General features: G+C 41.0%; 1 protein-coding gene across 1 annotated transcript in view; it reads right to left on the reverse strand.

The window, feature by feature from the left end:
* Window positions 1-13,138, reverse strand: part of LOC308063603 (uncharacterized protein) — a 109,460-nt gene extending 96,322 nt beyond the window's left edge. Inside the window, exons 1-4 of the mRNA XM_080386787.1 lie at window positions 13,110-13,138; window positions 5,109-5,159; window positions 3,373-3,533; window positions 1,781-1,851 (exon numbers count right to left, since the gene is read on the reverse strand). Of these exons, the coding sequence (XP_080242913.1) occupies window positions 1,781-1,851; window positions 3,373-3,384 (83 nt within the window). The 5' untranslated portion in view covers window positions 3,385-3,533; window positions 5,109-5,159; window positions 13,110-13,138. The remainder of the gene's footprint in view (window positions 1-1,780; window positions 1,852-3,372; window positions 3,534-5,108; window positions 5,160-13,109) is intronic.
* Between the last annotated feature and the right edge of the window lie 379 nt (window positions 13,139-13,517).

A 13,517-nucleotide genomic window follows, 5' to 3' on the forward strand; every position in this document is an offset into this window, starting at 1 on the left:
AGATAATCACAGCATCTTTGACACAACTGTAACAATAAAGTCGACTCCTGGTAAATTCTTTACAAGCAATTATACTTAACAATTGGCAATGACTCCTTAATGTAAGAGAGAAATTCCATTTCAGGTTTAGCGTTTAGCATTTAGCATTGGTAAGCGTGTCTCAGTTGCAAGTAACTGCATGTACTCTTTATCATTCCTCTTCAGCTGTGATATACAGAACAACTGCTTTCCCAACATCTTCCTGCTCTGTTAGGTGTACATAGCTGGGCTCTATCCCAAAGTTATCTCCCAGTCTGTTGTCAGTCCACTCCCTGACTGCTTTTGCTAACCCAGATTAAGAGTACAGCATCTCCTACTTTTGCAAGAGATCACTTTTTAACCTTTATCTTCACTCCAAATTAATAATATATTTACCATCTAAATGGGGAAAAATAAACAATCCAAAGAAAGAATTCTACAGTAGCCCAGTCAACAGCTGCCATACATGGAGATACACAGTTCACCAGCACATTAACTGTGGAACTAACTGTTCATCTAATCAACTAGATCACAAAGACGATGTAAGAGAAAAATTTTTAATGCACCAACACCTGGATAAAGTCTTTCCAAATAAGAGACAGTGTGTGTGGGATAAGAGTTTCTGAACTCCTAGACAACTGTGGTTGCTTTTGCTGCTATCTGTGGAAATTACATGCATGTTCAGAGGACAAGCTAGACCACTGCATATTCACAATTGGCTGAGGCACATGCTAATAAGGTTCACTCATCTGAATAATTACTTTCAATAGTCAAGCTTCACTGAATGCTTTCTTTGCTACCTCTATGGTTTGGCTTCTCTGCAAAGAACAAGACAACTGCTTTTACCTCTATGAAAATCCTACAAATAACTTCATAGAAGAAAATGGGCTTGTACTCCGATTTGAACTCTGATACCACTACCCACACTGTGGAACACAAAGTTCTTCCTGATGAATATAAAAAGCAATGCATTTACTCCAAACTTGCTCTTTTTGACCCTTTGAATTGAGTCAATTACCTCAGCTCTCAGTGTTGTTTAAAAGCTGAGAATCCAAGTGCCAGGACAAAGAGGAAGATTACAAGACTAAACTTAATCAGATAACAGAGCTGCTTTTTTTTTGATGACATAAGCACCAGCTCTCTGGGAAAATACCAGACTTTCACAGTTTGAAGACACCTTTTTGTATGGGCATCTTCACTAGCCTCTATACCTTTGCAAGTCAGAAGGAAACACACTGACACGTCATGAATGAGATACTAAAAACAAAAACATAAACCAAAGAAAATTACATTAGATGAATAAATGCACTTTAAATATCCCAGAAGAAAAACCCCAATGTTTTGCATTGTGAGAATCATTCAAATCAAAAACTTCAGAAATGTAAATCAAAACTCAAGAGTTTGCACAAGTAACTTCTGCAACTTGGAGAACTAGTCAGCAATCTGTACACACTGCTAGCCAGCTACAAGTCTGATAATTTGTACCTGGAATAATTTTAATTGTCTACTCTTCCAATGTTCTTACATAAAAAGGGATGAAAATTAAGTTAAAAAAACCTTTTTGGACCAAATGCTTCTCATTTTGCTGATGGTGCTCAAATCTTGTTCTTTACTTTTTTTAAAAAAACTCAAAAAAACAACAAAACAAACACAGCTAAAACTAAAGAGTATGAAAACAGTCTGAACAATGTCTAGTCAAGCCACTGCTAAGCCATATAGCTTCAAAAAAACACGAACCAGACCAGATCACAAGTTTTTCTACCTTAGACTGTCCATTTCCTTCAAAGGCTCCTCTCTGGATCTAAGCCTTTTCTTAATCTGTACATCTTGCACCTAGAAGCAAAGATTATAGAACAACAAATATCGTCAATAGGAACTTGCGGACTTTATCACGTAAGTGTATCTACACAGAATGTCACAGACTATGAAAAAAGGCTCAGTGTTGCAAGCAACAACGATAGCCACATCTTCAGGTTGCATATCTGAGATGGTTTCCAGAAATTTCTTCTACCAAGAAGTTTCACTCACTATTAAATACATTTTATATGGCACTATTATGTCCCCTTCATTTTCAAGGCAGAAGAAATCACCTACTCTGGGGTAAAGCAGGAGCCTGGATAAATGCAAGACCTTTCTATTCCAGTTGAGAAGCAAAATAACTACTTACCTGAGTTGGCTCTTGAGACTATACCTGGTAAAGTTCTCGGTATTCTGCAGCAATTTCATAGCTTACTTTTACTGAATTCAGAGAATAAAATGCATACTTAAATTCATCATGGAACTTCCTAAAGCACTTGTAATTTGCTTGGTTGTGGTAAGGAAGAACTGTTCTCAAATGGTAGATCAAAAGTGGTGGCACTCTGCCCCCTTTCAAGTACAGCATAGACTGTAACCATTAGTTATTTTTTTTTCTTAATGTATTCTACTTTCTTACTTTTTTAAAAAGACAAGCATTCAACTACATATTGTTTTGCATATCTTAGGAGGCCTCAAATTAAAGTAAAGAGCTAGAAGTTGGTGAATACAGCCACTGATATTGCAAGACAGCAGAGAGTGATTCAATCTGAAGACAGTACCCAATTCTTATTTTTCATGTAAAATCACTGGACCACTGACCAGTTAATTTTATCCATATGGCCATATTAGGACTGGCCAGTTAATTTTATCCATATGGCCATATTAGGACAGGGATAATTATCCTATTCTTCTTTGACCTCATGTATATGTGTATATAGTACACATGTCAACCCTCCACAGACCCCGTGAATTATCCCCTCTGTTAACCTGAAGGAAAATCAAGACAGATGAGAGGTTTATTTTCCATGGTCTCCCTGCTAAAGCACTGTCGTTCTCAAACTGGTCTACTGCAGGGCTCAGGAAAAGGTCTTTTGCTCCTGTCACTGAGAGAGGTCTGTTGAGATCAATGGAGTGTTACAAGACTGAATTTTACACTACGCTAGGAATGGCACCAATCCAGTGCATCATGCAATTTCTAAAGTTCTCTTTAAAATGTTTGCTATTTTTAGATTATTGCTACAGATATGAAAGTGCTTAAAAAAAAAAAAAAAGTTCCTTTCAAACGGACTAGCTTCATCTCCAGTTCTGCACTTCATGTGACAAAACAGTAAAACTGTCATGCCACTTAGGAAAGAAAGCAATGATTTGTTTAATCTGCCCTTTAAAACTGGCAAGTACTTAATTTGAAGACATGTCACACCAAAGCAATTCTGCAACTCTAATTATGAGACCCAGAACTGAACTGGCTTTTGTGTTAAATCTAGCAGTAATACCAAAGAAAGATACGGTTCCAAGTCAGCTCATCCCAATCGCTCAGATGATTATGACAATACTCACTTTCAAAACCATCTGGCAATTCCCCAGTACTTCAATAATCACTGTGCTCTCCAGAGAGATGCCACTGCTTTTGTAAATACTTCCCTGCAGGAACGTGCTGGTGACTGCTGAATACCTATAGCTGTATCTAGCTCGTTTGGGGAAGTATGATGCACTATGTCCTAGGAAATAAAAAACATACATTTTTTTTACTTTATTACACATACCTCCATTTTTTTTCTTTTTGCCACAAACCAGCTAAACAAGGAGTTGTATATTCAAGAATGTTCCCTTCCCACTTGGACTTACAACTGAAAGAACTGGGTTTCTGAAAGCACCTTGCATGCTAGCGACAGCTCCTGTATGGAAGCTGAAAATAATTCCCCTCTCCTATGTACATAACCTCATAATTTCCATCAAGGCAGACATCTAACTTCCAAGAGCTGAAAAGGAATGGAATGTATTTACAGCCTGATGCTCTTTTGACACCTTTCAGAGAGCAGCAAAGCAGGACCTTTGTAACAGCAAGATGAAAAAGATCTGCTGATGCATTCAGTGCTCTTCATGCCCCTGCTGTGAGCTACACATATGAAGATGTGGTTTTTAAGTAAAAAAAAAAATCGGTTCTGAAAGCCTGCCCAAAAAGATCCAGGCTGAGGAAAAGAAAGCATAGGGAGACACAGATTATCTGAATTTGTATAATGACATTGTAATCACCTGGCAAGTGTCCATAGGTAGCACTGTCTGCTAGTAATATAATGTCAGACACCTTCATGTGTGCTACATGATCCTCTAACCAGAGGAGATTCTCTTCTAGACCAGGTGATAAGAATTAACCCTGAAAGGATGAGAGATCAGAGTCATAATACCTTCAATGCCACACCTTTGGGTGGCTGTCATGTATGAGATTGTTACAAATACAGTGTCCCTGAAAGATAAGACATGGTACAACCTTAACTGGGACCACGGAAGTGCAGCTGAGGGAAAATCCAAAAAAATACCCTCCCTTCCCTCAGATGAAGAAGACACCACCTAGAAAAAATTACCACTGTGGCTCCCATAATACACAGCTCCTTTTTCTTTGCCTCACAGCAGCACTGCAACACTCCAGCGCTTTCAATGACAAAGCCACACAGAGATGAAGTAATGTTGAACAAATGAAGGGTCTCTGATCCACACTGAGTAGGCAGCTAAGAGACTAGGGCAAGATCTCCTTGCAAGGGGAGCAGAACATCGAAGTGCTCCCCTTGCTGTTACGCTGAAAAGCACTTCTGCACATTCAAGTACCTGCTGGCAATGTAAACAGAAAGGTAAGTTATAAACTCTACCTCAAACCATTCAACCAAACCTTTCCAGCTCAGTTCAACATCCTGCCTTCCTGTCTGCTCCTTTACAGGACATAAGTTTTATGCCTACTTACTGCAGGAGGAGTCTTTCTTCATGCCTGTTTGAAAGGAGCTAACACTGGGTACTAGAAAAAAAGACATTCATACGTGGCTGGGTTTTGTCCTGCACTGGTTTAGTAGGTCGCTTAACTATAAAATCTGTGGGCTTTCTGAGTTCACAGCATGTGAACTTAAGGCAGATCTGGGCCCAGGGAAGGCTTAGTGGAACTTCACTACTTCCACGAATGCTGATCACTCAGACATAAGTACCATACTTCTAAGATCACAACACCCCTGCTGCAGGGAATGAAGTTTTCAAATCTCTCCTTCCTTATCACATACAAGGTCTGAATACAGTCTTGTTTTACTTACCTACGCACTCTGCAAAACAGGAAGCTTCATAACTTAAACTCTCCAGGGATCCTGCAATGACAGGTAAGATGACAGAAAAGCACTGAAAATTTCTGTGTAACTCAGGTCAGACTTGCTGCTTTTCAATTGCAATCAAATAACTGAAACCAAAGCATGGCCCTCAAAAAAAAAAAAATCCATGAGAGTTTTGCTACCAAGTATACTTGCTCTTGCCCCTTTCCACACATCTACACCACAAAAGCACATACATGAAGGGATTACATGCCTTAGTGTATTTACTGATGTAGGTATGGAAAGGCAACAATATCACAGATTACCAAGCAAATTAAAAAAAACATGTTCTTAATCCAGGAAAGAAATACACATTTTATACATCATACTTCTTCATATCCATAGGCTTTTAACTTTATTGCAGTTAGGGAAATTTTCTACTTAGCTAAGATTTTTACTGCACATGGCATTCAAGAAACCTTAAGTATCATTTAAAGCAGAACAAGAGCGAGCTTTACTGCCCAAGAAAAACTCCTCCAGCACCAGCACAGTAAGAAACACTTAAAACATCACAGCTCAAGAGTTGGTTAAGACATCTTTTAACACTGGAAAGCCTGTTCTCCAACATGAGTTTCATTCAGACTTTGGGAGGGTAGCAAATTCAAGGAGATGCAGAACACACACCACATAGATGGAATTGCTAGAGATTTGCATTGACATGACCAGGGGAAGCAGCTGGGGCTGCTGTGTACAGCCTCTATTCCTTCTCTTTGCTCTGTGCACACACCACTGCACAGTAAGCTAGTAAGACTCTCATTCTAATGCTCTGATGCTGAATTTAGCTTGAATTTAGCTTATTTGGCCTGGCAAAACTGGAACAAAAATTCTGTTTTCACAGAGAAGTTAAACAACAGTGAAAATTTTAGGGTATCTAATTGCTCTGCACCACTGTGACTGTCTCCACAAGCATGATGACTGGGCACTCCAAGGGCTAGACCGATACAAAATATGCTTCAGCAAACAAAACAAAATCATTGCAGATTGCTTTCATCTCTGGCAAATACACAGGTACTATGTTGAAGACTGGCCTATGGATCCCAATCTCTTGAGAACCTCTGTGATAAACTTGAGCTGAATTACAGGAGTTTTGAGAGAGAAGAGCCCCATGATGGACACATCTGAGATGCACGTTCCAGGACCCGATCCTGCACTGCTAACACTCCATGGCACTCAACTCAGCAAGTTACCTCAAGTCCTAGAGACTGATAGGAACGTGTACATGGCAAAATCAGCCAGATCCCAGCTGCCCATATGCACTCCAGTGATACACCAGGAACAGCCAAAATCAAATACGCAGATCTGCTGCGCTTCAATACATGGCACTTGTATGTACCATAGTGAAAGAAAATGCTACTTTATTAATAAATCACATATCACATGATTTAATTAGTATTAAAAGCATTCAGCCCTAACTTGCCATTAGTGATAAATCTGTCTTAAAACTCCCACAGGCAGTTCGATAGTAAGTATAACGGCCCTCAAGCTCTAATGCTACACTATATGTTAATGATCCTCCCTGTTAAGGGGTAACTAACATCCCTGTGTTCCTCAGCTTTGTCTCCCACTGGAGACAGAAGTTAAAAGAGGCTCTTTATTCCGGTTGTGTGCTTTTGGATGTTTTACATATGCTATATGCCAGAAGGAAATGTTCTTGTCAAACTATAACAGTTAAAATTCTACATCTATATCACTTATTGGAACCGTATTTTCCCTTCTCTTAATCCCTTTTTTTGAAATGTCAAAATTATTGGCAAGAGGAAAGAAGGGAATTCACCAGTTTTGGAAAAAAAAAAAACAACCAAGAAAGTATTTGTTTCTTCAGCACCCACTCAAGCTTATATACATTTTTATTCTCAAGTTAAATTTTAAGATTCTGGAGAGTAGAATTACATTTTTCTTTAAAAGGTGTTACCCCCACATTTATAATTTCCTCCAAAGAAATGCTGCTTTTTATTCTGCAGAACTAATTCTCTGTATGGAACTTCAGATATTACCTTTAAAAAGTATGAATAACATGTTATTTTCAAGCCAACTTGATCTACTGCAAAACTAGGTATCTGCAAAACTTAAAAACTTGCTAGCATAGAGACGCCAGGTCATGTAACATATGAGAATTATCATTCAACTATTAATTTTTATAAATATACCTATGTATACATAAAACATACGCACCAATTTCAACATTCCAAACACACCACATTTGGAGAGAAAGAAATATGCTTCTGTTTCCTTGGGGTGAAAAAATCATTCCTAAGTATCTAGTGGATCAGGCAAGAAAAGGGGTATCTAGCTCACCCTTTTCTTTTAAACAGTGGGACAAGGTAGTGTTAGATTAATGGCTTTTAATGAAAGAACCAGTGCAGCTTATTCAAGAACCTTAAAACAAATATGTTAAGGCAAATTTGGAAAATTCATCTCTGTTATGCAGCATCAGATTTTTAAGATGTTGAGCACATCTCTCCAGGACCAGATTTAAGAGTTTTCTCAGCTCCAGTGTGGATACTTGAATGCTGTGCTCAGAATTTTTAAACATGCTTATGACAGACAAACAGCGGGGTAGGCTGAGCACCCTGGACAGCCAGGCTCTTTGTTAACCCTGTTAAGATGCCTAAATTAAGAGTTTCTGCTCTTTGCTTTGCTCTTTTTTAGTTCTAAATTTTCTTCCATAATTTATTTTGGTTTTAGAAACAGCATGCACTTATCTCTTTTCAGTTGACAAGAGTAACAAAGGACCACATCACTGATGTATCATGACCTTGTTCACACTTTTCAGAATCCTTCATCCGCCAAATAGCAAAGTGAGCACAATTTTACAACATGATACTAACATGCTATTTTCAGGTGAGATAAGGAACTGCCTGGCACAATCTCACTGTTTCTGTTGCTTTCCCTGGTAATGCTGAAGGAAGATGCACTATTTAACTGCACTGCTTATAGGTAGGGTGCCCTCCCACCTGCAGCACTGCCCAGAGAGCTCCATAAAACAAACTGCTACACTACACTGAAAGCCAAACCAAAATTGCTACAAGAACTACTGCAAACGTGTAAGTTGTAACATAATTTACAGCATCTCAGCAGTTTTTCTAGTGAGATCACCCTTAGGAAAGTATTTCGCATTGAGAGAGATCAACCTTAGCAGAGGAAAAAAAATTCTTCTACTTACTGCCTGAGGCTCCTGCCACAACAGCACAGAATAATACGATGGCGCACAGCCCCATGGCCATCAAAATCACCTCCTCAGCCCAGAAGTTGACAAAACCACATCAGTTCTCCTCTCAAAGCCACCTCTGAGCCAGGCAGTGAAAGCACATTCCCTTCACAAAGCCGGAGCTCACTATTTCAACTCCCCTTTTCCAGCCAGAGGAGGGGCTCTGGCAGGGCAGCCTGCAGAGGGGAGGGTGTGCGTGTGTAGTAAGCGGGAGAGAGACACACACAAACGTTTATCCACTCTCTAACCACATGTCAGCCTTTTTGCAAGAAAGAGACAGAAGTTAACCTGTTAGAAATTCCACAAAACTGCAAGGAAAAGAAATCAAGCATAGACCGTCACAACATCACAAATACTCAGAACAATCCTGTGCAGTATGTTTTAAATAAATAACTTATAACTTAAATAAATCACCTTAGCAATCATTCCTTGATGATTAATCAATCAAAAATTACACCAGATGAAAGCAAAAGCTTTGGGGCTAAAACCAAGGTGTATCCACTCAGAGCAAGCAAGTTCATGGGAGGTAGCCCATCCCTTCAGCCAAAGTCCCAAACCTAAGATGGGTGAAATTGTGCGTTAGTAACACACAAAACCACTAAACTACAGTCCTTCTGACAACAATCAGTTTTACAGCACATCAGACATAGGTCTTCCAGGGTCCACTGAACCCTCTGCTCCTGCGTGAGGGAGATACACCATCTACCTCCTGTTCTACTGACTCATTCCTCTAGAACTGGGGTTCTCATCACACGCCTTCTCTGGCAGCCTATGGCCATGTTTACTCTTCACACATACAGGACTGATGATCACCTACGCCACGGAAGCACTGTCAAAACTCTGTTACACTTGCACGCCAAGACCTTCTGAAGAAAGCTGCTGTGGACAGGCAAAAAATTATTTTCTCCTGCTGTAAGCCTCCCTGGTTTATCCTGAGCTACCATTTACTTCAAAACAGATTCACAAATAGAAATCATGGGTAACACCCCCAGTCACCAGTTACTCTCCCCCACTAAGCTTGCATTTCACAGCCTCTTGCCTGAACTTACTTTCTCCATCAGGTAACATTTGCTCAGTTCAAAATGCTTATGAATTTCACTTAAATGGAAAGCAACTTCTCACATGTGCTTTGCATGTATCAATGAGCAAAGAAGATGAGAGAGAGCAAGTCAAGTCTAAAGAGTTAATAAAATATTCCATGATGAAAGCTGGGCCCCCTCTATCAAAATCCCAGATCTACCAAATGCCAAACTCCGGGACAGCTCAGGTCTGATACTGAATTTGAAAAACAAATCTTACAGATTCCATACAGTGGCTTTGATTTCCTATGATCAACCTATAGTGGTAACTGAGAAAGCCTTCTTCATTATTAGAAAATTATTATTAGAAAAATATTAGAATATTTTTCAGAGTATTCTAATTTTGAAACTGATTCAGAGGTTTCACTGTGGAAATCTTGCAGCTTGCGGGCTTTACCATTTTTATTCTGCTGAGTTATTCAGTCTTGTATTTGTTCTTATTTTTCATTTTAAGATTACAGCTCATCCAGGCATAGTACATGCTCCATATACTATAGTGCAGTCATTCAGCTCTTGGTCTACTATCAGCAGTATGGATAGAAGCAGGTAAGTTAATAGCTGGGCATGAATATAAAAACATGGTGAATTTACTATATTTTTATATATATTATATATTTATATATATATATTATATATATATATTATATATATCACATTGCTATATTGTGACAATTCCTTTCTTCAATCATTACTACTGCCCATTCTCCACCATAGTCTGACTTTTAACTGTTTATACAGTAAGATATTTTAACATATTTCACACAGCTGTTGCGAAATAACTTAAAAGCACAAAACTTATACTGAATTCACTGGGAATATCAAAATTGGAATTAAGAGGGAATTTCTGCCTTGATTCTTGTAAGAACCACATGGCCCAACACCAACAAGTTACAAGTAGTGTTTCTGTGCTGAGCATTTGCAGCTCATTAATCAAAATAATGAATTTGACACTTTATAGTGAGTTTTCCACTTAGTTTATGTTAACCTCAGGTATGGCACCAATGCCCAGAGTCAGCAGAGTACATAAATAGATGCTTAATTTTAAGCATAAGCACACCCCAAAAATTAAGCATATGCTCAAATCTAAATGCTTTCTCGGAACAAGCCCATTTCATTAGTCATTTCATCCCCTATGCAAACACCAGAAGCTCTTTCAGAAACCTTTTCATCTCCAAATAGCTAGTTTCATTAGAGCACCTGTGGGTCAGTTTCTTATTTAAAAAAAAAAAACAAAAAACAACAAAGAAAACAACCAACCAAATTTGCTCTTTCTGTTAAATTTTCAATTTTCACCCAGAATAAGTCATGCAGGTCACAGGCAACTCCTTTCCCGGAAGGATGGGACTTTAAGGAAGAGGATGGCCAGGAAAGGTTGTATGAACTATGCTGAGAGATAGTCTGTGCCCAAAGTCCCTGAAACATTGCAGGGTCTGACTGAATGGGCCAAAAATGTCAAACCTGTTCACAAGACTGCAGAACACTAGATTCTGGGATGCCTCAGAACTATTGCAACAACACTGCATGTATGTCTTAGAGGAGGCAAGACAGCTTCTTTCTAAGAGGTTACACAACAGGCATCACCCTACGAAAACTGGACTTTTTTATAAGGTGAGCTTTTTTATAAGGTGCCACAGTGTTTAGTAAAAATCAAGTTTTACAGCTTTAAGACCTACAGACATCAGCATTTCAATCACAATTTCAGTCAGCGAAGGGTTCTCTTTAAGGATTAGCAGACTTTCTCAAAAGATTCAAGTGGGAGCAACAGTTACTATTTGCAAATATATTACACTAATGCAGTTATATATATCCACTTAATTTTAAGCACAAGCAATCTTGTTAAATGTAAAGGAGCAAATAAATGCAGACACACGACACACACTCGAGCAGAGTTAAGAGAAATTCAAATGACTGTAAGAACAGCGCAGCACCTATGCAGAAGTTTCCATCTGAAGTCACCAGTGATCCCAGCGTCTGAGAACTGGACAGATCCAGATTCAGACATCAGCAGGACCAGAGTGTAGCTGAGCCTCTCCCTTTCTGATACCAAACTGAGGATCAACAGCCAGCAGTAACACTGTGAGCCACGGACCGAATAATGACAGAAGATTCATGTGAAATGACAGATACAGTGAATTTTTACATAAAAATATTAATTACAGAATTGGTTACATGTCAACATATTAAGAACCTCACTAGTCAGGCTCACATTTAGGTACAGGAAAGGCCTCCTGGAAGACAGAAGCTCAAGCATTTGGGCTTTGCCTTGGAGAAAGAGAACAGAGTACCTAATTTTCCATTTTGTTCAAATCATCTTGCTCTGCTTTTCCAGCTATATCTGTAAATCACACTTTCTAAAATAATCAAATTTACATTTTAATTCCAAGTTCTAGCTTTGCAGCTTCCCATTTTTTAGGGAATAAACTATACTTATAAGAAGGAAGAAAAACATCTTACTGTTAGTGTATGAGCACATTCAAAAAATTTATAAACCTGAGCTTGCTTGAATCTTGACAACTGCTTACACCAAAGAACAAAGAAATTCTCAAACTAATCTCCAGGGTTTTTTTGTCAAAAATATTTCAAATAGTTTTCTTTCAGTATTTCAGTATCTAAGATTTTGGGCCCTTTGTACTGAAACTTCTACGTTACAAATTAAATGTCTGATTTGCTGCAGGCACTTAAATGCATGCTGAAGTCAAATCTTTAAGATAAAACATAGCAACAACATTAGCATCCTGTGTACTTGGCTCATTTCAGTGGGTTGGTAAGCGCAGGACTCAGTCCAAGGCTAAAAACCAAGATCAACATCTTTCAAGCATCTCTTTCCTACCTCCCCCAAAACCCTCAAAGCAGGCGAAGAACCTCCAAAGAGAAATTTCCATGATGAAATTTCCACGAGAAACAGTGCTGTCCTAGATAATCTTAATGTATTGAAGAAAATCAGGCATGTGTGCTGCAAACACACTACTTCAATGACACATAGGAGATTGACACCAGCAGTAAGTCTGCAAAAAGCATGAATCCATTTTAATGTGTATTATACTCAAGTTCGCAAAATGCATTTAATCAAAAATACTGCCTAGCACACAACAGGTGTGTTAAATGACACCTGAAAACTCCATGCTAGTACCGCCAAGAAAACCAGAGCTTTAACAAACTGGTAAAGCCTGTTCTGTAAAGGCCCCTAAAGTTTTTTTAGATTATTATAAAACTCCCGTTTAACCCTGACAGCCAAAGGCAGGGGGGGCAGCGCCCCCGGCCCTAGCTCCGAGCTTGCCCCTCTGAGCACCAACACCTGCGCGCCCCTCCCCCCCGTGATGGCGGCCGGGGCCACCACAGCTCCCGCACAGACCGGCCCGGCCAGGGGGCCAGGGCCCCCCCCGCTCCCGCCTAACTGTTCTCACAAGTACTCGGTTTCTTGACAGATTTTATTAGTTCTGGACCCTGTAAGAGGCCTGAAAGAAACCCACCGCACCCAACTGCACCAACACCTGCGCGCCCGTTGTCCTCCTGTGAGGCGGCGGGCGCGGCGGGGGAGCCCTCACGGGATGGCGCGGCGCCCTTCCCGCGGCCGGAGGGGTCCCGCACACGTTACTGCCCTGGGAAAAGCAGCCCCCAGACCGAGGAGCCCCATGAGACACCTGCACGTCCCAGGCCGTTTACCGCGAGGAGACCAGGCGGTGAGGGGGCCGGCGGCCACCCGCTGCCCCGCGGCCCTGCCCCAAGCGCGCCCCCCAGCCGGCGCCTGCCGCCGCCCGGCCGCACGGACCCCGGCCGCACGGTGGGGGCGGGCAAGCGCCGTGCCCAGCGGCGGGAGGACCGGGCCGCGGCGGCGGCAGCACGCGCCCCACCGCCCCCGCGCGGCAGCGGAGCCGGCCGCCGGGAAGCGCCAAACGGGCGACGGCGGCTTCGCGGAACCACGGGCCCGCCCGGCCGCCGGGGGGTGCCGCGCCTGGGCGCGTCCCCATCTGATGGGCGCGTCCCCATCCGATGGGCGCACACCCCCGTGTGTCCGGAACCCCGGAGTGACACCTCCCTCGGTGCTACTTGGCCAGGAACCGGAGCACCCTC

The sequence above is a fragment of the Falco punctatus genome (genome assembly GCF_963210335.1).
Source record: "Falco punctatus genome assembly, chromosome: 4".
Taxonomy (NCBI): Eukaryota; Metazoa; Chordata; class Aves; order Falconiformes; family Falconidae; genus Falco; species Falco punctatus.